The sequence below is a fragment of the Prinia subflava genome, chromosome 8, assembly GCF_021018805.1.
Source record: "Prinia subflava isolate CZ2003 ecotype Zambia chromosome 8, Cam_Psub_1.2, whole genome shotgun sequence".
Lineage (NCBI taxonomy): Eukaryota > Metazoa > Chordata > Aves > Passeriformes > Cisticolidae > Prinia > Prinia subflava.
In genome coordinates, this window is record NC_086254.1 from 20,815,406 (window position 1) to 20,843,177 (window position 27,772).

A 27,772-nucleotide genomic window follows, 5' to 3' on the forward strand; every position below is an offset into this window, starting at 1 on the left:
ACCTGGAGTTGTCCCTAGTGTTGTCCCTTTGAAGCAGGGTCCAGACCAAAGGCCCCGTGATTTCCTAGGTACTTGTGTGAGATGCACTTTGGTACCAAAACCCAGAGACCTTCTCCCATGCCAGATGATTCTCTCTGTGAGACAGAAAAATGTGCATTGAAAACAAACCCAGGAGGCTGCAGGGAGCAAGGGAGAGGCTGGTCTTGAGAGAGGGGGAGAACAGAGATTTCCTGCTGGTGCTCTGCAGCCTCTGCTCAGAGGGTCTGTGACTGCATAAATTGTCCCTGTTCTTCTGGGATTTTTAATTAACTCTTTCTCAGCAAATTCCACTGGGAAATTTATTGTGCTGTGGTGGGTTTCTGTGTCTCCTGCTGCCAGAATACGTGTGTGCAATGCAGGGATCAGTGTCCAAGCACGCAAGATGGCATTGGAATAACCTGGGAAACCTCGTGACAGTGCTTTGCCTCTAAGAAACATCAAAGTGCATCTGTTTCCCATGGCCTTGAGAAATCCTTGCTTCCTCACAGATGACTTCCATTAAACCTCCCATCCCAAACTTCTCTCTCCCCTCAGTGCTCCATCAATGACGGGGCCGAGTTCAAGGCAGTTGCTGATGCCATGAAGGTGATTGGCTTCAAGCAGGAGGAGATCCAGACTGTGTACAAAATCGTGGCAGCCATTCTGCACCTGGTAAGCTCCCTGCCCGTGGGTATCCATCCCTGAACCTGCCCCTGGGCTGTTCCTCAGGAGGGCTTGTGCTGCCAGCAGCTCTGATGTTCCTGCTGCAGAAGCCCTCAGAAGCTGTGGTGGCAGGGAAGGTGTGTCCAGTTCATAGCTCCAGTGGTGAGACAAAGTCCTTGCTGGAACAGGGCACTGCAGTGATGATCACATGTATTCCTGCATGTTCCAGATCCCAAACCAGGCATACCACTAAGTACTGGGAGCTGTTAAATGTTCTGAAAAAGGAACTGTTGGGGTTTGGCAGTGAGAGGATAGGGAGCTTCTGTCCTTTTGTGCCCTCACACTCACCTTCACCACAGTGATTCTGCTTCACTTCATGGTGAAGGTTGAGCACAGGAAACACAGGAGACCTCTTAATTCTTTGTTCTGAGGCTAAGGAGATCCTTCTTTCTTGTGGATCCTCCTGGAAGCCACAGAGCCTCCTCCCCTGCAGTGTCCCTGTAGCTCAGCTCTCGTGTTTCCCTGAGGAAAGAGGTGGGCCAGAGGAGGGTGGCAAAGAAGAACTTTGTTCCAGTTCCTTCTCCTCCTTGGGGTGGCAGTGCTGGGAAGGAAGTGAGGCAGAGCAGAGGGGGCCACGCAGGTAGGCTGGGGGATAACCCTCTGCTGTGGATCACCAAGGGGTGCCACTGCTTAATCCTGGCACAGAAGGTACCCAGGAGCAGAGCTGTGGTGGTGGGGGAGTCCCAGTCCAGTCTCACTGGCACTGACCTCAGCTTCCCCATGCCACTCCCATTCCCTCTGTGGCAGCAGCACTGCCAGGGGAACTGCAGCCAGTGGTTTAATGGGGAGCTGCAGTGCAGACAGATGCTACATCCAGTATTTGCATACATGGTGCAATTCCCTATCCCTGGACTCTGAATCTTGGGATGGTGTTTGATTAAATCTCGGGAAGTGTTTGATGTCGTTTGTCCCAAAAGCTGAGCTGAACACTGAGCAGGAAAGCTTTGCTTTGGGAAAGCCTTTGCTGCTGCCACTGACGTTGGAGGTTTGAGGGTGTGGATATGCAAGACCCACCTTCCAGTGTGGCAGGAGATTTCCAGCCTGGTAGAAAATGGATGGACTTGGGGTGTGCTGATCCCTGTTAGTAAAGGGCAGATGGAGAAATGCTGCTGATTGCAGGGCAACCTGAAGTTCTGTGTGGATGGAGACACTCCCATCATCGAGAACAGCAGGGTGGTGTCGGTCATCGCTGACCTCCTGTCCACCAAGGCCGAGCTGGTGGAGAAGGCGCTGCTGTTCCGGACGGTGGCCACGGGCAGGGACGTCATCGACAAGCAGCACACGGAGCAGGAGGCCACCTATGGCAGGGACGCCTTTGCAAAGGTGAGTTCAGGCCCTCCCTCTGCACAGGTGGGACACTCACCAGACACAGCTCTGCTGCCTCTGCCCGTGGGTTGAGGCGTGCAGCAAAGAATGGCGGTGCCTGACGGAGGCATGGCTGCAAGCTGCACACTTTTCAGTGCCAGACCCAGGAGGATTCCTGGGTTGGTCAATAAGCACAGGGCTTGCTGTACATCCTGCAGGTTTCTCTCTGAACCTACAGGCTCCTGAGTTCTGTAGGGCTCTGTGGCACCTCCCCATCCCTGCCCTTCCAGCAGGGATCCAGCTGCCACAGCCAGCAGGGCCAGGCACACCAAGGAGGGGGTGGGCTGCAGGCTGGGCTGGCATCTGCAAAAGTGTCATGCAGGGGGGAATTTACTGTGAAATGGGATCCTCAACTTCATTTTGAAGTTAAATTCAAAGAGTAGAGAATAGAACTTTAACATCTAGAATTCAGGTTGGAAATACAAAGTGGGTTTGTTTTTTTTTTTTTAAGAATTATAGAATGGTTTGGGTTAAAGGGACCTTAAAGACCATCTTGTTCCAACCCCCTGCCATGGGCAGGGACACCTTTCACGAGAAAAGTGAGTACTGATGGCAGGAGTGACAATTGTTCCTCCTCTGCTCAGGAATCAAATTGTTAAGGGAGGAATGGATGAAGTTATGAAGGTCATTGATTATTAACTTGACTTCTTTTCCTGAGGTAATGTGTTTACCCAGCTTCACAGCACATTTTGAACATGAAGACTTTGAAGACACCTCTGCCTGCAGAACATAATCTTTATGAAAGGTGAACAGGATTATTTTCCTGTCCTTGTGTTCAGTTGTTGGGTTTCTGTGACTGGCCTCTCTCTTGCCCTTCACTATCGTTAAATAATTCTCAGGAATGGTACTTATTAAGGCAGCTGAAAAGCTGACTGGAATCAAATTAGGGAACTGCTGCACCCAGTGACCTCGACTTGGTATAAATGAGTTTTGGAAGAAAGAAAAGAAATACTTCTATAGAATATTTTCTCCAGGCAGCAGCTGCTGCCTTTCAGCAGAACATGACCTGCAGCTTCGGTGGAGGCCTGGAATGAGCTGTGTTGAGTTTCCTGGGAAGAGCTGAGGCAGTGGCAGGCAGGAGCCCTCAGTGTGTGTTTCCTGCAGGCCATTTACGAGCGTCTCTTCTGCTGGATTGTGACACACATCAACGATGTCATCGAGGTGAAGAACTACGACACCACAGTGCATGGCAAGAACACAGTCATTGGGGTCCTGGATATCTATGGCTTCGAGATATTTGACAATAACAGGTGAACCACCTTCTAAAGCCCAGTGTTGTGCCCTCGACTTTCCCAGAACGCTCATCACCTTTTCTTCTCATGTTTTTGCAGTTTTGAACAATTCTGCATTAATTACTGCAATGAAAAGCTGCAGCAGCTCTTCATTCAGCTGGTTTTAAAGCAGGAGCAGGAGGAGTACCAGCGAGAGGGAATTCCCTGGAAGCATGTGAGTGCTTTGGCAGGGGAGGGAGAGGTCGGTGTGAGGTCAGTGTATCAGCACAAGTGCTGGATCTGAAGTTGCTCCACGTGCACGCTCCAGTCGATGGGACATCTGTGTCCCTGCCAGGCCTGGGATCAGGCTGGACCAGGAGCTCCCCTGTCACCTCACCACGTGTCTCCTTGGGAAAATAAGGGACTCCAGGTCTGAGATGAAACCTACTGTGGCACCTCTGTGATGCCACACACGTAACTGTGGCTTTCTGTGCTGAGTGCTTATGGATTTTTTTAGTTGTTGATATAACACACAAAAATCTTGACTTTTCCTGTTCAACTCTCTTCAGAATGCCAAGGACAGGATGTGCAATGTCACTGTGGTGACTGCACACAGCTGAATTGTAAAAGACACGTTAAAGGGCATTCTGCAGCAGAGGTCTTGAGATGTATCTGAGGGGTTTGAAAAATCCCTTTCTTTGCTGTTCCCTGTAGGAGAGCAGCCTGCTTTATCTGGAATCAGAGATCTGCACATTCAGAGCTGACTGCTCCTTACTGTCACACTGGCTGCTGTGACCAGCACTGGTACCCTCCTGTTTCTGCAGCCAAGGTCACCAACAGCCCTGTCCTTTGCTTCCTGCAGATTGATTACTTCAACAACCAGGTCATCGTGGACCTGGTGGAGCAGCAGCACAAAGGGATCATTGCCATTCTGGACGATGCCTGCATGAATGTGGGGAAGGTCACGGATGAGATGTTCCTCGAGGCCCTCAACAACAAACTGGGGAAGCACGCACACTTCTCCAGCAGGAAGGTAACCCAGAGCTCGCTGTCCTCTGCCATCCCTTCCCCGTGTTCTGAGGCAGAAGGGAGTGAGGAAAAGGGGTCTGCGGGTGGCTGGGTTGGAATCGCTGCGACTGTGAGATGAGGAGCCTGAGCAGCTCCAGCCACAGAGGAACCCGGCAGAGGGAGCTCCAGCCCGCCCAGTGCCTCATCCCTTTTATTCCGGGATAAAAGGCGCCTGAGCTCGTGCCTTGACATATCATGATGTCATCTGGAACCAATCGATGCGCCGGCCCGGCCCACGTGTTGTTCTTCCCAGGCTGCTCTAATACATAGTGACAGTGAAATTATTCACACTCCTGCATTATTACAGCGCTGTGATTTGGGCTTTTTTCATCGTCATTGGCTGCAGAATGTGCTCGTCTCCCACTGCACCTCAGAGCACCCAGGCCCCTCGCCTGGCTTTGTCTGGGCTACAATGGGCGAATTAAAAGGCTTCATTTATTCCTGGCTTGGCAGCAGATTGCAAAATGGTCACCAGCCTGATTAATTTGAGAATCTTTCACACTGAGTAATCAAATAAGGGCCTTTAGTTTATTGATGTCTCTCCACTCAGAAACATGTTCTGAAATGTATGGCTCAGAGTGCTGGTCCCCCCTGCTCCCTCCCACCCCAGCACAATATTTTATGTAGGTCAGAAATACCAAATTAGCCTGGTTGTGTAAGATATGTGCTAAAGGCTGCCTCGGGGAGGCCTGGGATAAACAATGGATCAGGCTGGGGCTGTCTGAGAAGAGGCCAGGATGAAAGTAAACCAAACCCACTTTTTCCTCCCAGATGTTGCTTTCCTTAAATGCCCTTTTGCTGCAGCACACCTGATGTCTCACCTGCCACGTGCACCCCAGCTCAGGGAAGGGGACAGGGAGCTTGATTCCAGTGTTGACCCAGATTTCACGTGCCCAAGCAGTGACATGGAACATTCTGAGAAAACCCACCTGAAAACAAGTGTGAGGCCTGGCCTGGGTTCCTGTTTGAATACAAACTGCTTCCTTCAGTGCTAGTCCTGCTGGGATGGAGTCTGGGATCCTCTGCAGTGGGGTGCTGGGGGGTGGTCCAGTTTCTGGAGCTGTCTGGTCAGTGGATGTAGAGAGAGGAGTTTGGTTTCTGTTCTGTCTTTGCTTCCACATCTGCCCAGGGGAAGGGGCTCTGCCGCAGAGGGAGCAGGTGGTCCTTTAGTGCAGTGGCAGAAGGGGATGGAATTTCAGGAGGTGCTATGGGAGGCTATAAAATGAACGTTTAAAAATAAAATCTGCTCGAATCTTTGCCTTTGGGAGTCCCCTCCCAGCAAGGAGACATTAAAGGGCAGCATTGCCAGCTGCAGTGTTCCTCAGCAGGAGGTGGCATTGTCAGAAACTGCCTGCACAGGCTAAGAGGGAGACAAGGGATCCTGCTATAAATAATGTATATGGAGGGGCTGATGGATCTGCCTGGCTTACCAATTTCTTGTTAAATCAATAGAACCTTGAAAACACTGACCCATAAACCTCTCAGCATAATTATTACTTTTTTCTCCCCATCACATCTCTGCAGACGTCCCAGCACCTCAGAGCTCTTCCTCCGTCCCACCCAGAACAGCTGTGGGAAGCCTGAGCTTTCTGAGCCAGGATCTCCTAACTTGGATTAAAACAAAGAGCTTGGTTCCATCTCATGCCTGCCTTTGCAGACTGCAGTGGTTCCGTGCGGATCCTGTAAAGTTCCGCACAGATGAGAGCTGTTCCCGAAGAGTTAAAGTGCGTGTGTTGGGAGCAGCTCCATGCCTCAGCCCCGTTCATGCTCCACTGCCCCTGCAGAGCGTGCTGCACACAGGCTCCATGTGGAGAAGCTCTAGGGGGCTGTGGTGCCCTAAATAGTCGTGTCCTACTTTGTGTACCCGGCTGCTCCGCGCTGCCGGCGCCCTTGTCCTGGGGAAGGCCAGATGAGCCAGGAGAATCCTGGTTAACACTTCCACCAGCAGAATTTGTGGCACAGTGTTGTGTTCCTGGAGCATGGGGTGCTCTCCTTGGGTTTGTCTAATGCCAGTCTGGATTGCAGTTGTGCCAGCTGTTGTGGTCGCCCTTCCCAACATCACCAGTTGTATCCTCAAGCTCTTTCCTGTTGATATTATACTTTGGAAGGATCAAGTGCAGTGACAGACAGTCCATTAATGCCTCAATCTTCAAATTGTGGACAGCATCAATCTCAACAAACTGGTTGTGAGGGAAGAGTATCAGAAGGTCCATTCCAGTCCAGCTGATGTTGTGTCTCTCAAGACACTGGACAGTGGTGAATGCCCAAGTGAGAGCCCAATATGGGACAAATGTGTACTGATAACATGACACGTTCCCATCTCCAGGGACCTGCAGGCCAGGAAGCTCCTGGTCTCCTTAATAGGGTTTTTTGCATGGTCTTGGGTTTTAAATTGACAAAGAATTCCACAGCTCAGATACTCATGTGAAGAGCTCCTTCCTCCCTGCTTCTCTCCTCCTCCCTTTTTCATTTTAGATTACATCTCTCACATCCTAGTTTTTAAATGGCAAAACACAGTTCTCTTTGTCTTCCACGACATCATCTCCACTTTTTTTTGCCACCATCTGTGGGCATTTCTTTCCTCACCTGGGGAAGCCTGATTCACTGGCCCGTCCTCCCAGGGCAGTCAGTCAGCAGGGGAGAGGTTTTGCCCTTTAAGCCTCTCCCAGTTCTCTGTGTCCTTTCTGAGATGAAGGAGGGTAGTTAAGATCTCTGTTGAGTCAGGAAGGGACTGTTTGGGGCCCATGAGCTCCTGTGAACTTCGCCCTTTCTCAGTGGGAATCCCTGCCCTGCTGGGGAGTTTGATTTGCTCTGCTTTGCCCTCATTTAGCTCCGGGTTCTCCTGCAGCTCTTCCCAGCCAGCCCTCGGTGATTAAGTGCCCCCACCCAGCCTCACGACCTTCCCATTGCCCTCAGATTGTGGCTCATTTCAGATGCTGTGAAAGCACAGACTCAGGGCAGGCTCCCACAGCATTCCCATCTTTCCAACACCTTTCTCCTGTCTTTACTTGCCTCGAATGCTGAGCTGTCAGTGAGGAGCCTCATGGAAGGGCTCACAGAAACCCAAGCAGATGATCCAATGGACTTGCTGGTCTTTTTTTCACTGATTTCAACTGCTTGGTCCAGGAAACACAAGGTTTGGAGAGGATCACTCTTTTGGAAAATGCCAAACCAGCAAACAACAAAATCCCTGATTGCTGTGTTGTGGCTCCTTCCACCCTCCCCAGAGCTGTGTGACCTTTAGGAGGAGCTTGTGCTGCCAGCTGTGCCCTGCCTGGTAGCACAGACACATTTCTTTTGCCATTTGGTATTTACCCCTTTTATTGACTTGTTGGTTTGAGCTGTATGTTTGGGTGGCTGAAAAAGGCACTCTCCAGCTCTGTGCTGGGAACAAAGCTGCAACAAGAAAAATGGCTTTGTTTTCCTGGTATTGCCTTGTTTCTTCCTTTTCTCTGTGTTCTGCTGCACCTTGGTCATCCATCAGCTCTGCAGCTCCTGGTGCTCCCTGCTCCTGCCATGCTGGACTTCCCACACCTCTGGGACCTCCTGGGGACCTTGGTACTCACACTCCTTGTGACTAATTTTGTGTAAAATAAATTAAGGTTTTTTTCACCTGTACTTGTAGTTTGAGCTCTTTTATGTTCTTGGACACAGGTGAATTTTTGGAGTGTATCTCCCTGCTCCTAATCATTTCTCCTGCCCTGCATTTCAACCATGCTAATTTCCTCTTTTATTTCTCCAAGACTTCTTGTGGATAGCAGATATCTGCTCATAGCCCTCGGTGTTGTTAAATGCTGCTTGCAAAGACTTAATTCATCTCCTGCTCCTTTTGCCTATAACAAAATCCTCATTCTTATCTCATACACTCTTTTTAATTAAGCCAACCCTGATGGATTTTTTGGCTCCTGCTATTCCTGAAGGGATGAGTGTGTTGCAGCCACTGAACAGCTGCCATGTGGGCACTGGACATCTTCTGTTGTACGGAAGGAATGGGATGGGAATTTGAGCCTGGAGCTGTGGATCTGCAGGGGGGTCCCTGTTCGAGGGGTGTCAGATGACCAGGAGGGATCTGGGACTGAACAAGCCTTGCTGTTGTCACAGCAGTTGTCCCATTTCTCTGCAGAAGAGTTAAACTGCAATGGCAGAAAAACACAAAGACTTAAAAAAAGTCATAAATTATTCGTGGGTGCAATGTTTCTCTACAGGCATGAGTGTTCTTTTTGCATAATGGTATTTCTGAGATAATATCAATTTCTTCATAAAATTATAGGCTCTTGCAGCTTCATTTGTAAAAGCACATGTTCTTACAGTGCATCCATGAAAACATTTTCCAGCAGTGGGTTTCACATCTGCACGTGCACACAGAAAGTGGAATTCCTGTAGCTCCCAATGCTATTTTGAAGACAGGTTGCTTTTCCAGGCTTGTAAATCCAGGGCTGGTGTTTTAATACCAATCCATGGGTGGTATTTTAATCTATGTGACTTTATTTCAGCTTTGTGCCACGGACAAAACCCTGGAGTTCGACAGAGACTTCCGGATCAAGCACTACGCCGGGGATGTGATGTGAGTTTCCTTCAGAAATAAAGTTGCACCTTCTATTTTTGTCTTCCCAGCAGCTCTGAAGTGGTACAATATTCTGATTTACTGCTGCTTCTGGTGCAAGCCAGAATAGCTGTCACACACAATTACAGAGTGCAGCCCTTGCTTATCAATTAAATCTTCTGCTGGTGCCTTGCTCTACAGAGTGGGAATTTGTACTTGGAGTGAAACAAAAGGAGAGAGAGGCATGGGGGGTGAGGGGAGAGCAGTGCTCCAGGGAAAAAAAAAAGGGAAAAAAGGCATCAGTGTTTATGCAAGAAAGCTACACTGAGCTAATAAAATCTGGTTTAGACATCTGTTTGGTGTGATTATATAACTCTGGCTTTAAATTCTCCAACCAGTTGGAGCAGGCTGGAGGCACAGGGGAGTGATAACCGGCAGGAGGGATCAGGGCAGGAGGGGTGGGAAGTGCTTGCCTGGAGCCTGCAGGAGCAAGTGCAGGAGGTGACAGCAGTGGAAGGGAGAGTGAGTGGAAATGAAGGATGCACATGGTAGAAACCATTTGCTGGGAAAGCTGATGTGTGGAGTATCACTGGAGTGATTTAATGGTTTAGGATTTGTGTAACTTCCCATGTGAGAAGAAAGGGAGTTACTGAGGGAACAATTAATGATTTCTTTTACCTTGGGATTAATTTTACCCTTAATTTCCAAAGACTACTAATGTGATCAGACTAGAGCCCATAAAGCACAAGCAGGTTATCTTCTGGAGTCTTTGCTGAGTGATTCCTGACAGACATCCCTGATTTCAGGGGGTTTTGGAGAAGAAAATACAAGATGCTGTCTTAGTATTTGAGCTTTCTGAACTGCCAGTGGCTGACAAATGGTGTAAAAGAAAACTGAAATGTGGAAGGAATCACAGATAATTCAGGCTCAGATCTTGCATGGAGCCCCAAGACTTGAGGGTGGGAAGGCCCTCCCCTGGCACAGCCTGTCCAGAGCAGCTGTGGCTGCCCCACCCCTGGCAGTGCCCAAGGCCAGGCTGGACAGGGCTTGGAGCACCCTGGGACAGTGGAAGGTGTCCCTGCCCTGGCAGGCAGTGAATTGGATGCCTTTTAAAAGGTCCTATTCCATGACTCTGTGATTTGAGCATGGCTCTGTACAGGGGTTTGCAGGTTGTGGGTTGATCCCGGAGCCTGCAGGATGGGTGCAGCTTCCCAGGGTGGGATCTGAAGCTCAGGAAATGTCGTGTGGGAGTCAGTGAATGGGGAGATCTTGGACCTTTTCTCTGAGGACAGAGCACTGCCTGCCTTGAGACTTGGAGAAGAGATGAAACCCTGAAGCAGTGACCTCCTGGAGTGGTGTTCTGTGGGAACAGAGGAAGGAAGGAATCTAAAGTGTGTGTTTCTGTGTGTGTTGATTTCCAGGGGCGCTCCCCAGTCACTACTCAGAGGCTGCTTTGGAATTCAGACTCTCTCCACCAAGGGAGAGGCAGACTGCACAGACTGAATACCAAACCTGAATGAATCTCTTTAGGAATTAACACACACACCCAGCTTGGAGGCAGAATCCTGAGTGTGACTCCTGAATTTGGGCCCTGCCCAAGTGCTGTGAGGTGTCTCAGCCAGCACCTGCACAGCTCAGGAGCTCTCTGAGGCCTGGTGTGCTGTTCCTGTGCTGGAGGAGGGAGCTGGGCCCAAGGATCCGAGTCTCACACTCTGCTCCTGCAGCAGTTAATGACAGGCTGGAACCAGGGCTGCATTAGCATCTGCTGTGTCTGTAGGAGTGCAGGGATGCTGAATCCACAGTTAAGAGCAGCTCACAGAGGCACTTTGCTACTTTGCAATTAACTCTGGTTTTCCTTTATTTTTTAGTTACTCAGTCACTGGATTTATTGACAAAAACAAGGACACTTTATTTCAAGACTTCAAACGCCTCATGTACAACAGGTAAGAATATTAATGAGGTGAATTTTAGTCTGATTTGTCAATCCTTTTTTGTGGAGTGATGTTCTCAGAGACTCAGGTTTTCAGTGATTCTGTCTTCAGCATGTGTGAATAAACACATTGCTTTGGGATTTGATCTTTGTACATCTCCTGTGACCCAGAGGCTGTTAGTTGGATTTTTCAGGTTAAAGTCCTTATTCTGTACACGTTGTTTCTGTTCTGATGCAGCCTTTAATTGAACAGAATTTAAAGTGGTTTTTTTAAACCAACTGGTTGTGCAATCAAGGTAGTGCAGAGCCTGCTTGTGCTGCCTGATTTGTCATTAACCCGTTGCAGATTTACCATCACTGCTCTGTCTGTAATCAGTGCTAAAGGTACTGGGGAGCCTTGGTCAACAACAGATATCCTTGGCCTCATCTAAAACACCCTGTTTTGAAAGAAAATGAGGAGGGAAATAGGTTTGAATCCTTTCATGTCTGCAATGAGGTGAGAGGTCCAAACCATGAGGTCACGTGTTGGGCAAGCAAAAGTTGCCTTGAGAAACAGATTTGAAATCCTCTCAGAATGTGGGTGGAAGTGCCCACAGAGCTGTTTTTCTTCACCTGGCATTAAGCATGTCCACATTTTGTAATCTGCAGCTTTCAGGGGCTCTGCTCAGAGGACACAAACACCCTGCAGTGGTGGGCACTGTTTACCTGTGCAGGTGTTAAATTAGTCTGCAGTCCTTTGGGTTGACTTGCTGTGCTGCCTGAGCAGTCCCACTCTTCCTGTTTTCAACACTTCCCATTTACCAGAAACCTTGCAAAATATTTGCTGTGTGGTTTTATCCAATTTAGCCTGTTTTCTGTGAAGTCTCTGGAAAATCCTGTTCCCAAACACCACTTCCAGCACATTAAAGCCTGGGACAGATTGGCCATTGGATTGCTGTAAATGTGCTCATTTTTTGTCTGTTCCTGAACTCTTGCCATCCATCAGGGCGAGTTTACCTCACCCTGAAACCTTCAAAAATACAGGCTAAAGTGTATAAATTACTTTATATATCAAGAAAGGTGGAGAAATGCAGCTTGAACAGGTGACAGGTTCTAAGGGAGGCTGGCGTGGGTCTCGCTCTCCTCTGTGTTGATTGAATTCTTTCTGTTGTGCTAGTGAGGCAGCCTCTGCCTTTGATGGATCATTCTGTGGGATTTTCACTGTCCTGTTCCTGCACTGAAGGGAGAATGTGCTGGTTGTTTTTCCAGAATGTTCAGCTGTAAGCTTGAACTTGCTCTTAAGAGCACAAAATGTTGTGTCCAGGAGTGTCACCCTGGCTTGGGTGATGCCCTGAGGGCTGGAAGCAGCAGTGGGGCTGGTTAGAAACCAACTGTTGGATTGTCAGTGGAGTGGGAGTGCTGGGAGACTGCAATTAAAGAGATTCTCTCGTAGCTCCAACCCTGTGCTGAAGATGATGTGGCCTGAAGGGAAACTGAGCATCACTGAGGTCACCAAGAGACCTCTGACAGCAGCTACTCTGTTCAAGAACTCCATGATCGCACTGGTGGACAACCTGACGCTGAAGGTAAAGATTCCAGCTTCAAAACTGACTCTGACTTCTGATGAGCAGAGTGTGGCTTCTCCCTGGAGAGACTCCCACCTTCTCATTGCTGCCATCCCTCAGGAGCTGAGCTGATCAGAGGCAGAGGAGCCTTGTCTGTGCCAAACAAGCTTCTGGCTGGGCAGGTCTCGAGGGAGGGTCACCTCCATCCCCCATGAAGAAGGTGGATTTTTGGTTCCTCCATGAGCAGTGCATCTTTCACTCATAGGAAAGCTTGTCTGTCTTAGGGAATAATTTATTACATCAAATCACCTTTAGCAAAGCTCTCTGGGCAGAGGGCCCAGAGGGTGCTGTTCATGGTGGAGAGATTCTCTCTGGCTTCCCATGCCAATGGGAATACAATACAGACAGACCTGTGTGAGTTCCTTCTTTCCTCCTGTTTGCCATGCCAGAAGGTGAGGAGGGAAAGCTTTTATTTCACCAGATATTTCATTTCTATGGTAGAAGGCATTGCTTGGGCAAGCACCACATCGTGTGATGGAAGGTGGAAAGGGAAGGCTCTGGGAAGGGGCTGTTGGAGCAGCACAGCCAGCGAGCACTGGGATCCGTCATGTGAGCTGAGATCCCTGAGGAATACTGGGGTGTTACTGGAGCTGGGTGGCCTTGCTGGAGTCCTGGCTCTGGGGTACAGCCCACAAGAGATGAACAGAGAGCCCAGGGTGCAGGGGTGTGTTCACATGCAGAATAATTAAGCAATAGAGGGTGAAGTGCTGTGAGTGTCCTCTCAGGAGCTGTGGGAGCAAAGCAGATAGGTCAGAGCATGGCCACCCAGTGCTGGCTGTGCACAGGAAGAGAGAGCTGCCCTCACTTCTTGTGTCCAGAGTCAGGACATGAAATCACACCTGATTTGTAGGGTCTCCCCAGAGGGTGCTGGCACTGCCCGGGCTCCCCAGGGAATGGTCCCGGCCCTGAGGCTGCCAGAGCTCCAGGAGAAGTTGGACAATGCTCCCTGGGGTGCACAGGCTGGGATTGTTGGGGTGTCTGTGCAGGGCCAGGGGTTGGATTGGATGATCTCTGGGGGTCCTCCCAACTAAGGGTATTCTGTGATTCCATGATTTTGTATTTCTGCGTTCCTGTACTGGGCTGGGTTTGATCTGAACTCTGCAGGAGGGTCTGGGACCCCCCAAAGCTGCCTGGAGGTGCCAGCTGAGCCACTCCAGTGGGGAGCAGAGCCCTGTGGCTCCCCCAGAGTATTTTGCCTCAGGGCACCTAAGAAGATGCCCGTGTGAGCCCAGCCCAAGGCCAGGCCTTGCTAAAACAGGCAGCAGTAGTCAAAATTGAGAGAGTGCCTGTGTAGGCATAGAGGAACTTTCCTGGATGACAAATCATGAGCTGTCAGAGCTGGGAAGGGGGCTGTGACCCTGGTGGGGATGGGGACAGACTTCCCAAGGAGTCAAGATTTATCTGATCTGTCTGTCTTCCAAATAATCTGCTGCTGTGCTGACCTGAACCTGGTACAGGTGTCAGGAGCTGCCAGGAGCCCAGGGAGCTGCTCTGTTCTGAGAGGAGCAGTTGTGGAAGGAAGAGTTTCTCCTTGGTGCTGCTGGCTGTTATTGCAGGCCTGGTCCTACACAGTGGCCATGGTCACTCGTGCCCAGCTCAGTGTGGGCAGCCTGAGGCAGCCCAGGAGGGGGTTCAGGACAGAAGAATCACTGGGGGTGCTGTGGGGAGGGCTGTGATCAGGGCAGGGAGCTGGGAGTGGGCAGCTTCAGCAGGCATCCCTGGAAAAGCTTTCTTTCCTTGTTTATTGGAAAAATGATTCCAGGCCACCTGGTAGGTGTAAAAATAGAATAGTCCAGAGAGTGCTGTGCACTGTGGTGATTTGAACAATCCCTGCAGCTCCCAGCAGGGCATGGAGAGTTTAAATCCCACCTTATCCATCTCTAATCAGTGGGTAGCAGCATTGCTCACTGAAGGATGCCTGGCTTGAGTGGAATTAATTTACTTCAGTTCATTTATCATCAGGATCTCCATCACAAATACAAACCTTTTCCAGGGGTAGGTCCAACCAGGAGCTGTTTCTAAGTGAGATTCACTGAGAAATTCCTGTATGAGTCTGTGTAGTCCTTTCCCATTCGTTACCTGTCCTGAACTTTCATTGAGAAACTTGTATTGAAGCTGTTGGTGTTTTCCTGATTTTCTGTTGGATAGCAATGGAGAAAAGAAGATTTCACTAGTATTGAAATATCAGTGCTGATAAAGCATGGTTTAAACTCATCGTGCTCCAAAACCAGAGTTTACGGAGTCACAGAATTGTTCAGGCTGGAAAAGCCCTCTGAGACTGAGTCCATCTGATCCCCAGCATGGCCAAGGCCACCCCTGACCCACCTCCTGTGCCACATCCACACCTTTTTTGAACACTTCCAGGGATGGCGACTCCACCACTCCCCTAAGCAGCTGTGCCAGGGCTGGGCAACCCTTTCCATGAAGAAATTTTCCCACTATCCACCCTGCCCCTCCCCTGGCCCAGCCTGAGGCTGTTCCCTCTGCTCCTGTCCCTGTTCCCTGGGAGCAGAGCCCGACCCCTCCCGGCTGTCCCCTCCTGTCAGGAGTTGTGTTAGTGAGACCCATCCTGTAGCCAGGCTTGTGTCACTTTAAAGGGTCTAAATTTTGGGGAAGTTCCTTAGATAAGGCTCCTGAACACAACCTTTGTGTATGTCAAGCAGTAAATCAGAGTGCAGAGATTTTCTGTCTGGCTGCTCTGCCCTGAGCATCTCTGTGAGGTGACTTTTGGGACAGTTAATGATATGCACATGTCATTAGCAAGCCAATAATTGGGTGTTCAGGCCATGCCAGCAAGATGCTGGTTATGCACAAAGAACTGGATGTTCTGCCTCAGGTCACTGCCAGTTTGGATACTTGGCTCTTCCTTCTGCTGGGGCTGGAACCACTGCTGGTGAAGCCACTCTGGTTTGGGGACACCATCACTGTAGTTCCAGGTGCTCTCATCCTTTCCTGGGGCTGTTACTCATTGTCCTGTGCTGGATTTGGGAATGAAGTTGCACTAGTGGGGAATCAACAGTGACACTCTGTGTGGCTTGGACCCTGCAGGACTTTTTTGGGAAGCCTGTGGTCACAGCTGATGGAAACAACTCTGAACACAGGGTTGCACAAACTGCTAATGTCTAGGGATGTGAGAGGAATTAGGTTCCTTAGGGGAGGTAACAGCAGTTCATGTTATTCTCAGCTGTTTCTCAAAAAAAACAAGTTGCAGATAGGCTTGAGTTTTGTGCAGCTTGAGCTGATGGTTTATTGACATTACCTGGTGTGCCCAGTGCAGTCAGAGCTCCTTGTCTCAGCTGGGCTGTTCTGCCTCAGAGCTTCTCTGAAAACTCCTTTGGACCACATTTATGTGCTCAGTTTCTGTAGTCCTTGGACAGGATGACAGCCCAAGAGCTCCTGTTTATTGATACTCAACCCTGGAAAGCTGCAGGGTTTCTGGCTGTAGCAGAGTATCTTTAAACCCATCCTTTGGGGGAATAGTCTCCAAAAGTGCCAATTTGGTGGGCAGGAATAACAATAATCTTGGAGTTTTAGAATTGTCAAGGCTGGAAAAGACATTTAATTAAGATCGTTGAGTTCAACCATCAGCCCAGCACCGCCAGCATATCACATTCTGTGGCTACAGTAGCTGCAGTATTAGTGGTTATTTAACTTTTCTGCTATGTAAAATAACAACCTTTAAAATGCTCTTTTGTTGCTATTCTGGTTTAAACCTGGAATCTGGTGGTGAAGCAGAGCTCTGCAGTCTCTGAGAGGAGGGGCAGGTGTTGTGGTTACTGGGATGTCTCCGGAGCCTCCCTAGGGTCAGTGCCATGGCACTGGTGTTGTCAACAGTGCAGGGGCTGGTCTCAAATCTGGTTTAATTTCAGCTTCTGCAAACACAAGTCCATGGAAATGCCACACCTCCAGTCCTGGGACAGTTTTAGGGCTTCCATAACAATAAAAAAATTAAGGGCCTGAAACATGCCCAGAGAAGGGAATGGAGCTGGGAATGGGCTGGAGCCCCAGGAGCAGCTGAGGGAGCTGGAAAGGAGCTCAGCCTGGAGAAAAGGAGGCTCAGGGGGGACCTTGTGGCTCTGCACAACTCCTGACAGGAGGGGACAGCTGGGGGGGTCGGGCTCTGCTCCCAAGGAACAGGGACAGGAGGAGAGGGAACGGCCTCAGGCTGGGCCAGGGGAGGGGCAGGGTGGGTATTGGGAAAATTTCTTCATGGAAAGGTGGTCAGGCATTGGCACAGCTGCTCAGGGGAGTGGTGGAGTCCCCATCCCTGCAGGGATTTAAAAGCCATGTGGATGTGGCACTTGGGGACAGGGGTCAGTGGTGGCCTCAGCAGTGCTGGGGATCAGCTGGACTCGATGATCTCAGAGGGCTTTTCCAGCCTGAATAATTCTGTGACTCCATGAAATCTGTGTTTGGAGCATGCTGAGATTAAATCCTGCTTACCAGCACTGGTATCTCAATGCTGCTGAAATCCTCCAGATTTCCAGAATCTCTTAGGCAAAAAACTTCCCATAGGTAGAAAAAAGTGCTGTTTTTTCTAAAACCAAACCACTCAAAACAAAAACTGGCTTTTCCAGTTGCTATGTGCCCTTTCTCAAGAGCATGTTTTACTGCCCCAGCTCTCTTCTCTGTGGTGAATTATTTTGGGTGGCTGTTTTGTAAATCCTGATAGGGGGAAGCCCTGTGGCTGCCCCAGCTGTGACTGATGATCTCTGAGAGCTCTCTGGACATGCATCTCCTCCTTGTTTCTTTTCTTTTCTTCCTCCTCCTCTGTAACTCCTTTTGTTTGACTCTTCCTTCCGTCTCTTCCCTCTCCTATCCAGGCTGACAGGCTTCACCTCTGCTAAGTTATAATGTCACCACTGTGATGGATTGGACACATCCAGCACAGATTTGACAGTCCTGTCCCATCCCTTCTCTCATGTAAGAAGCTATAAAGTACAGAAAATAAACCCCTCAAGAAAGAGTTTGTTTAGGGTGCAATGGCTTAAAACTGGTTTAATTTCTTTTTAACACTTAAAAATCTAAAAATCACTCAGCTTGATTGAAAAAAAATAAAATTAGCTGCAATTAGACATCTGAAGAGCTTTCAAAGCTGGGGCCTTTGTGTCTCTGCATTTCAGTTCTTCCCTTTACAAACTGCAGTTCTCTGACAGCAAGAATGGGAGCTGCATAATTATCCCCCTGAAGAGCTGGGGCTGGGGGGATTGGAAGCACGGAATAATCTACTTTAGAATTTACTCCAGGAGCTGTCGTTTGTGAGAGGCTTTAATTATACTGTAATTGCTCTGATAGATGATCTCCTGTCTGTGCAGGCACTTCCAATTCCTGCCTTCCAAAGGATTTCAGCCTTTTTATATCAAATGCAGGCACAGTCACTGCCCTTTGTGCTGGACCTGAAGTCACAGATTTGAGGGGTTTTGAGAGGTTTTGCATTTCTGAGGGGCAGAGCTGTGCCTGGCAGCTCAGCCTGTGCTGGGGGGTTCTGTGGCAGCACTGAGGAACAGCTCAGAACTGGCTGCTGTTGTGCCAGCAGTGAACGAGGGACACTCCAGGATTTCATCTCCTAATGACATGTCCAGAGAAGCTGTGGCTGCCACGTCCCTGGAAGTGTCCAGGGCCAGGGTGGAGCCACCTGGGATTGTGGAAGGTGTTCCTGCCCATGGCAGGAGGTGGCTCTGGGTGATCTTCACAGTCCCTTCCAACCCAAACCCTTTCATGGTTCTTTAATTTGGGTGCTGTGTTCCCAAGGTGGTGCAGTTCTGTGGATTGAGTGTGGAATATTTGTGATGTCCCCCTCAAGGGATTGAGATGATTTATGTTCATTCTGCCACCAGATGCAGCACAGGGCAGGTCTGGCCTGGCACCATCTGGTGTTGGTGACCCTGCTGCTGACACGGAGAGAGGTTTGTCCCTCATGGTGTGGGTGGGGAAGTGGCCCAGGGTAAAGATCAGCAGGGAGGAAAGGGGAAGAGGGCTGCCCATTCACCTGCACAGCTCTGGGCTCCTTCCCAGCATCCAAGTCCAGGTGTAATTCAGAGTTCTTTGTATATCCCACATTTCCCTAACCAGCTCATTCCCAGTCAAGTGAGAGCCAGGTTTTAGCAGATCAGGGCAGCCACACACAGAGCAGCTTCTGAGAGCTGCCAGGAGACTCTTGAATGAATGAAGAGCCTTGGAAACCTTCTCACCTTCCATGCAGAGAGGATTTCCAGGAGAGAGCCAAAAAAGTGAATATGGAAATAGCTTAAATCTCTTAAAATGCTACCAAATTATTATGTGTCACCTTTCTCTCCTTTAAGGAAAGGAGAACAAGTGTCATTGGGATGGGCTGAGCTGAAAAGAATGATCTGCACAACTCCCTGACAGGAGGGTGCAGCCAGGTGGGGGTTGGGCTCTCCTCCCAGGGAGCATAGACAGGAGAAGAGAAAACAGCCTCAAATTGTGCCAGGAGAGATTTAGATTGGATATCAGGAAAAGTTTCTTTACAGAAAGGTTGTCCAGCCCTGGCACAGGTGCCCAGGGCAGTGGTGAAGTCACCAACCCTGGAAGTGTTCAAAAATGTGTGGATGTGGGACTTGAGGACATGGATTTGTGGTGAAGTGATGGTGTGTGGGAAATGGATTTGTAAAGAATTCTTAAAGCCTGACAGAAGGCTCACACAGTATGTATCTGTATGCAAACTCTGAGATAAAATATGCTGACTTAGAAAGGCCATGGAATAGGACAGACATTCTTGAGAACCAGAACTAGAAACAAGTTTCAAATTATGGCCTTGCAAATAGACTAGATACTTTTGAGAAACAGAACTATGAAAGATGTATTGTAGGACCATGCGGGGTAATTTTAGATGATTTGCTTTAAGGCATTAGCAGCATTGTGTGGCAAAAGCTGATAGGCCAAGAAATGCTTATAATGTATTGTAATTAGGAAATAGTTTGGCTTCTGATTGTGATGCCATGAATTGTAACATCTGCACCATCTCACCCTTCACATGAGACTGAAAATGGAATAAAAGTCTTTAAAATGCCTCTCAGGAGCCCCATCTCTGGGTCAGAAAAAGGGATAGTCTGACAATGGTGGTGCTGGGTCAGCAGTTGAATTTGATGCTCTTAAAGGTCTTTTCCAACCTTAATGGTTCTGTGAGTCTGTGGATTGCCATGGCAGAGGGAAGTTCTCAGTGGTGGTGACCTTGAAGACAACTTGCACAGAATGGAGGTGTTGCTCAGCTGCCTGGTGTCACATCATGGAATCATCACAGAATGGTTTGGGTTGGAGGGGACCTCAAAGCTCATCTCAGAATCCTGGAATATCCTGAGCTGGAAGGGACCCCCAAGGATCATTGATCCAACTGCTGGCCCTGCACAAACACCCCAACAATCCCACCCTGTGCACCTCTGAGAGCATTGTCCAAACACTCGTGGACCATTCCCTGGGGAGGTGTTGCAGTGCCTGATCATCTCATTGCACCCCTGCTTTGGGCAGGGGCACCTTCCTCTGGACCGGGTTGCTCCAAGCCCCGTCCAGCGCGGCCTTGGGGGAGCCGTGTCCGTGGTGCTCCTTCCTCAGCCGAGCCCTCTGCTCTGAGGAGAACCAGAGGAGCAGAGCGCTGCCCCCGGGCTCAGCTGGGAGCTGGGCAGTGCTGCCCTGTGTGCAGGGACAGGAGCCAGCCAAGGCTGGCAAGGAGCACGTCCTGACACACCTGGGGAGCGCTGGAGTCCTGGGAGGAGGGAGATGGTACAGGAACGGCTGCTGCCCACACATCCTCCTGTTCCTCCTGTTCTCCTCACACCCATCCCTGTCCTGCGCTGCTGCCGGGAGGGTGGGCAGAGCCAGGATGCTGCCAGCTCCTTGTGGGTGCTTGGCTCAGCTTTTGCTGTCTGTTCCCACCCCAAGGACAGCCTTCCTGGAGAAATCACAGCCTGGTGCTGCCGATCCCATCCTTAGGAAGGCAGGGAAACCTTCCAGTGCCTTGTGTCAGCTTTCAGGACAGGCTCTGCTCCCCAGTGCCCCCCTCTCTTGCCCCATTCATGGCTCACACTCATCCCTGGGCTGGTCCATGGTGCTGCAAAGCTTCAGGTTGTGTCAGCATGAGCCAGGACAGCCACGGATGATCCTGTTCCCTCAGCATTACTGAAGGGAAATGGCAATTTGGGGCCTTTCATATTATCCTGAGATTGGGTAAGTGACCTCAAATCATAGAAATAAGGCTGAATGGACAAATCAGAGAAAACAGGGCTGAGAGGGACCTTGGGAGTGCACCCAATCCACCTCCTGTTTGAGGATACCTCTGCCTGTATCTTCCTTTTGCAGGCTCTTCTCTCCACTGATGGATGTTCCCTCCTTCCCATAGGTGTTCTCTTCCCACTCCTTGTTTTCCTGGAGCTTTATCTGAATTTTTATACCATGGTTAAAGCCATGGCTTCTTTGTCCTAAAGGTGAATGTTTGCATTCCTCATATCTATCCTTTAAATACACAAATTCTTCCACCAGGGGGGTTCTGTGCCTCCTTGGTCCTTCTAGGCTAAACCCACAATTCCTGAGTCACATTTGCTGGATTTTTGATCTTTCTTGTTCTTTCTTGCCCTGACTCACATTCCCACTTGAACTGCAGTGCCCTGGCTGCATGAGATGCTCAGAGTACTACAAATGTCTTGGGGTTTTTTGTCTTGCAATTTTCCTGTTCCTGTGACCTAATAACTTTCCTAGAAAAATATGGAAACATGGATTTGCCTCACATCAGCTGGAGATCCTGAATCTCTTAAGCACCAGGGTCAAATCAGTTTTTCATTCTTTATTAACCAACTATTTCTGCTGAATGTGAAACTTTGCATTTGTTCTCACTAAATTAATCCCTTTTTTCTCCTCTAGACCATTCCTTCCCTTTGTTACCACTGTGGGTTCTCTCCCTTTTGGGATCCCTCAGGGCAGTGTTAGAGATGCTTTCACAGCCATTTGCTTCATCTGGTCCAGACTGCTGAAGGGTCATTGCTGGTTCTCAGTTGTGGTTGTCCAAGGTGACATTTTGTCACATTAAGCTGTCACCCAGGCTGTTTTTCTCCCTTTATCCCCATGTCAGAACTGCCTTTGGAATGCTGCAGGTTGTATCTGGGATGTCCTCTGGAGGTCTCTGACCATACTGGGACCTTCTGAGCTCACTGGGATCCTCTTGGAGTTGGGATCCTGAGGCTGAGTGGGCTCTGCCAGCCTGCAGGATGTGCCACTCCTTTTGCAAGGGCTATTTTAAAAGTTTTATCTATTAATTTGTAAGAATACAATTTGAAAAGCTATGGTGGGAAGAAATGAATGGACTCCAAAAGCCAGTGGGATGAAAGTACATAAGTTTAAAGGTTTTGTAGCCACCCCTCACAGGCTGGTGCTGGTTATAGATCATATTGGTCTAAACAAAAACTACCTTTAACCTCATAAAAATGAAAGTAAACATCAAAATGCTGCAACAGACCTGTGTGGGGCTTGTCTGATTGTGCAGAGAGGCTGGCAGGGAAAGGAGTGTGACCCTGTGGGACTCACCTGGACATCCAGGGTCAGTGCCAGCAGCACCTCTGGGGGAGGGCAGGACCTCTGCAGGGTGCAGTAAAGCCACCCATCCCCATTGCACCTTCCCTGCTGCCTGCAAGTCCCACGTGGTACAGAAAGAGGAACCCACGTGCTGGTGGCCAGTGTTTGTTCTGAGGATGGGGTGGGCTGGAGGCAGCTGGGTTTGGGCTCCATCATTTCCATCGTTCAGCTGGAAATTGGAATTGGGGGTGTTTGACTTGGTGATGTGTGTGATGGAGTGCCCAGGCTACTTTTGGAGATGCTGCAGACAAAGCCATATCCAACAGGGCAGTGAATTCCATGAATTCCAGGGGTTTGACACCTTTTCTGAGGATTGGTGTTGTTATCCTCACAGGAGGGGAGGAGGGGAATGTGGTGCTGGGCAGGTGCACAGCGAAGGCCAGTGGAGCTCCAGAGGGGAACATGAGGCTCCTGTAAGGGGTCATGGCAGGGTGTGAAGGAGGGGAACATTGAATCACAGAATCACAGAATCAGCCAGGGTGGAAAAGACTTCTAAGGTCATTGAGTCCAACCTATGACTTGTCACCAGACCATGGCACTGGACTGGTGAGTGCCACATCCAGGCTTTCCTTCAACACTGCTATTGTCACTTGTGTGTTACCCTTCTGATTGCTGCTGGGCAGCCAGGCCTGTGGGCTGGGCTCAGGGTGGTGCAGGAGGGTTGTGTCTGGACAGTGCTGTGCGGGTGACACTGCTGTATCTGTCCCCAGGAGCCCTACTACGTGCGCTGCATCAAGCCCAACGACAAGAAGTCCCCGCAGCTCTTCGACGAGGAGCGCTGCCGGCACCAGGTCGAGTACCTGGGGCTGCTGGAGAACGTGCGGGTGCGCCGGGCCGGCTTCGCCTACCGCCAGACCTACGAGAAGTTCCTGCACAGGTGAGAGGCTGCCAGCACTGCCCAGCCCCTCCTGGGTGAGCTGAGACAGATCCCACAGCACCGTGGATGCTCTGGTTCACTGTGCCAAGGTGGCTGCTCCCGTTCAGGGGTTTGTGCTGCTCAGACTCAACTCCTTGTCTGCTGAAACTCACTGGCTGTGTTACTCTGCAGTGGAATGTGTAATGAGGAGCTTCCCCTGAGGATCACCCTAAAACCTGAGCTAATTAACTGATGTTTTCTCTCTGAATTGTCTAATTGTTGCAGCAAGACGTGGTGTGTCTGGGGGAGCACGTGGTGGTGCACAGTGATATTATGTGGGAAAACCCCTGGACTTTTACACTGGAATTCTGAAAAGGAGAGTGGTATCATGACCCCATTAAATGTGGTTTTGATTCTTCTTGCCCTCTTAATTCCTACCAGACTTGTGACAAATTACATGTTTTAGATTGAAATTTGTCTTAAGGCTCCACTAAATTAACATAGGCCCTGTGAGTTCAACCTGCTCTGATGGAGCAGTGAATGGAATTTTTGTTCTGTTATTGAATCAGGTGAGAAAAGGGCAGTGAGAGTAGAAAGAAATGAAACTATCCAAGCAGGTGGGATGTTACGAGTAAGAAACAAAGTGCTGGTGAAAGATCTTTTGCTGTTCACAGTGGAGATTTGCCTGGATATATCATAATGCCCAAGGTGGAATGAAAGGCTCTGGCTTCTTAAATCCAGTCTGCAGCGCTGGGGATCAGTTTCCTGAACCAGTGGATAGAGTGTACTTTCACCTCACATGTGGAATTCATTACAATTTACTCTTAAGATTTGTACAATCACTATTAATATAAACAGCTACTTTGTTTTTAATGAATGTTTGATGAGCTCCCATGAGCTCCAGCCCCACAGTGTTTGCAGCCAGGAAACCAAATCAGCACATGGCAACTGCTTCAGCTTTTGTGCTGCTGGAACAGGAGTCCTGCCCAGCTCTGGAGTGGGATTTGACATCCAGAGTGAGGGATCAGACACTGCCTGTGTGTGGTGTTGCTCCAAACCTGGTCTGCAATGGCTTTTCTAAATTAAAAAAGGAGAAAAATAACTTCTCTTTCTGTAGGAGAAGAATTTGTTGATATTCATCCCTAAATCCTGTAAGGTAGTTGATATCTCCCCTGTCTCAGTAGGAAATGAAGTGAAGCACAGTTAAGACCATTATAAATGTCCTTCTCAAGCTTTCCTTGGATAAAGAAAACCTTCCTTTGAGCTCTGTGCGAGCCAGGCTGCCCTTTCCAATTTGAAGTATTTTCTGTTGAACCAGCAGAAGTTGTCCCTTCGTGTGGTGACGGCACATCCAGTTGGGTGACACACATGGCACTTACACAGATGGGGTGCATTCCCTCGGTTTAATGTATAAATTACCATCAAAAAAAAGCTGATTGGGTTTCAGGGAGGGCTTTGTGAGTGTAATCCAACCCTTCCCACATCCATATGCCTATCCCAGGCCATGTCAAACATAGCACAGGATCAGCACTGGGAGCTGTGAGCAGCAGGCTGCAAAGGGACTGTGAGGCCCAGCTGCAGCTGCACACCCACGAGTGTTCATTAAAGCTTCACCATTTAGTGGCTTGCAGAAATCTTGGTTCTTAGGAGAGCTGGTCTGGGAAATGTGAACTCCAGGAGCAGCCTCATTCCTGTTGGGTGTTTCCATAGGGAGGTACAGAGGGGAAGGAGAAACAAAGGTGTTTGGAAGGGGTGTTCCATGTCTGAGTGACCTTGGAAGCTGTGGGGATGCGCAGGCAGGAGGGGCAGGGCAGTGGTGTCAGGGAGCAGATTTATTCCAGACTCTGCCTGCCTATAATTAGCACCAGGCCAGGATTGTGAGTGGCTGTGGCATCCAGGCCGTGCCCTGTGCTGCGAGGAAGGAGCTGGTGGCATTGTGTGACACGTATGGGGACAACGGGAACAGCCTGACAGCTGGGACATTCCCCCTGCTGTGGCTGGGAGGAGGGGGCCATCAGAACTGGGGTGTCATTAATGCCTGTGGAAAGGAGCAGGGGGTTTTAACATCTGGGGCAGGTTTTTGGTGCTGTGACATCCCTTCTCTCCTGAGCTCCTTGGTGGGGCAGGCCTGATCCATAGCCTGGATCCAGCCTGATCCATAGCCTGGGACCGAGCCTGATCCATAGCCTGGGACCCAGCCTGATCCATAGCCTGGATCCAAACCTGATCCATAGCCTGGATCCAGCCTGATCCATAGCCTGGGACTGAGCCTGATCCATAGCCTGGATCCAGCCTGATCCATAGCCTGGGACTGAGCCTGATCCATAGCCTGGGACCCAGCCTGATCCATAGCCTGCATCCAAACCTGATCCATAGCCTGGGACCCAGCCTGATCCATAGCCTGCATCCAAACCTGATCCATAGCCTGGGACCCAGCCTGATCCATAGCCTGGGACCGAGCCTGATCCATAGCCTGGATCCAAACCTGATCCATAGCCTGGATCCAAACCTGATCCATAGCCTGGGACCAAGCCTGATCCATAGCCTGGGACCCAGCCTGATCCATAGCCTGGATCCAAACCTGATCCATAGCCTGGGACCAAGCCTGATCCATAGCCTGGGACCCAGCCTGATCCATAGCCTGGATCCAAACCTGATCCATAGCCTGGGACCAAGCCTGATCCATAGCCTGGGACCAAGCCTGATCCATAGCCTGCATCCAAACCTGATCCATAGCCTGGATCCAAACCTGATCCATAGCCTGGATCCAAACCTGATCCATAGCCTGGGACCCAGCCTGATCCATAGCCTGGATCCAAACCTGATCCATAGCCTGGATCCAAACCTGATCCATAGCCTGGGACCCAGCCTGATCCATAGCCTGGGACCGAGCCTGATCCATAGCCTGGATCCAAACCTGATCCATTGCCTTGTTCCAGCGTCTCTCCCAGCCTTGTTCTCAGCTCAGGAGGTTGCACTGCCACTGCTTTGCTCTTCTATTCTTTCTTTTTCCTAATGTAACTGTCTCAAGGTGAGACATTTTTCCCAGTGAGTGAATTATTGCAGGAACATTTTCCTGATGAGAACAGGGAGGAGAATCCAGTGTGCAGCATTGATGTCTCGTGTGTTTGTGTGTAAGAGAGCAGGAATCAGCACACGCTAAATCTTCTCCTGGGAGTCTGAAGGGAAGTTTTTAATCCTGTTTATTTATCAGTGAGTTCTCTGTAATCCCCTGGGATGGTGTTCCCTTCTTAGGCACAGTGTGCACCTCCATTTCCCCCTCTTCCACAGCGTATTCCAAAGGCTAATGTGATGAATGAACGCCCTGGGATGTGTTTGCATTCAGGCTCTTGGAGGCTGTTGGAGCCTCCTGCTCCCAGGAAAAGGGTGATTGTGAGGCTGTTTAAGTGTAACTGAGAGCTGAGAGTGTCTGAAGCTTGAGATTGATGCCTGCCTTGGCTGCGGGCTTCGAAATACGAAGTGGCTGAGCTTGCTGAGTGCTTCTTTTATTTAGAACACAGCTGCGGGTTCCATTCCAGGGAAAACGTCTATTCCAGCTCTCATTATGTCCATAAATCTTTCACAGAAAATTCGTTGTTGCTTTTTGCAAATGCCTGTTCCCCTAATCAGCATTTCCTGGGTTGGTAAATCTTACAGAGCTTGGGCTGATCCCGGTACTTCAGATCTGATCTGTCGATGTCTTAGTTCCAATCTGCATTTCTCTGTAGTGGAAAATGGAGTTTGGGTAGGAATGGAAGGAATGGCTGGCCCTCAGTTACAGGCAGTGTTTGGCTTGGGGCAGCCAAAGCTCTGCTGCATGGGGAAGTGACAGAGTTTGTTAGAAATCACTCCTGAAGTGATGCATGAGGAAAAAATTATTTACAGAATTTTTAAATCCAGGTTTTCTGACAAAGCAATTGGTTGCAAGTGGCTTCTCATGCAGAATGTGAGCAAAACAAAGCTTTCCTTCCTTACAAAAACACCCAAGTCAAAACAAACAAACAAAACCCAAGCAAACAAATAAAAATTAAAATTGGATACTGGAGGTGAGAAAAATGGAACAGACAAATCTGCAGGATGCCATTGCTGAGTTTGACCCCTTGCATCAGTTCAGTGCTGATGAGTGGAGCTCCTCCCAATATTATTTTGCAGCGTCTCACAAAACGATGCATCTCCTTCAGTCATTTTCCTTGTATTTTGAGGATCCTGATTGTTACAGAGAACATGTGCAGACTCTCCCATCTCAGTTTTATTACAATTTAGTTGATAGTTTTTTCTAAAACCGGTTGAAATTTGGCCTTCTCGGGCACCTTGGTAGCAAGTTCACATTTGTAAATCAAACCTTTTAATTCCAGGTACAAGATGATCTCTGAATTCACTTGGCCCAACCACGACCTCCCCTCAGACAAGGACGCTGTGAGGAAGCTCATCGAGTGCCACGGCTTCCAGCACGACGTGGCCTACGGCAGGACCAAGCTCTTCATCCGCACGCCGCGGACGCTCTTCACCCTGGAGGAGCTGCACGCCAAGATGCTCGTCAGGATCGTCCTCTTCCTGCAGAAGGTAAAGCTCCCACTGCCTCAGAAACTCAGCTCGAGCTCCTTAAACCACCCTTGCTCTCCTTTCTGGCTCTGTTGCTGCACAGATTCCAGACTTCTGCAGTTTGGCCACTGCTGGATATTTTCAGGGCTCTTTCCATGGTGCTCTCTGTAGCCTTGGTGTGGTGGGAGCTGTAACAGCTAAAAAGTTGTTCAGCACTGTTTAAAAACTTCCTATTTTCTCATTGGAATGAGGATGCCTGGGAGCTTGGGGACTTTTATGGCTGAAGTGTGGAATGACAGAATTCCAGTCTGGTTTGGATCAGGAGGGACCTTA

General features: G+C 49.5%; 1 protein-coding gene across 1 annotated transcript in view; it reads left to right on the forward strand.

Annotated features, from left to right (window-relative positions):
- MYO1D (myosin ID) overlaps window positions 1–27,772 on the forward strand; it is a 160,659-nt gene that overhangs the window by 43,148 nt on the left and 89,739 nt on the right. The window contains exons 7-16 of the mRNA XM_063404055.1: window positions 574–690; window positions 1,861–2,064; window positions 3,211–3,356; window positions 3,438–3,552; window positions 4,180–4,350; window positions 8,879–8,949; window positions 10,797–10,871; window positions 12,291–12,423; window positions 22,752–22,918; window positions 27,253–27,460. Coding sequence (XP_063260125.1) covers window positions 574–690; window positions 1,861–2,064; window positions 3,211–3,356; window positions 3,438–3,552; window positions 4,180–4,350; window positions 8,879–8,949; window positions 10,797–10,871; window positions 12,291–12,423; window positions 22,752–22,918; window positions 27,253–27,460 — 1,407 coding nt within the window. The remainder of the gene's footprint in view (window positions 1–573; window positions 691–1,860; window positions 2,065–3,210; window positions 3,357–3,437; window positions 3,553–4,179; window positions 4,351–8,878; window positions 8,950–10,796; window positions 10,872–12,290; window positions 12,424–22,751; window positions 22,919–27,252; window positions 27,461–27,772) is intronic.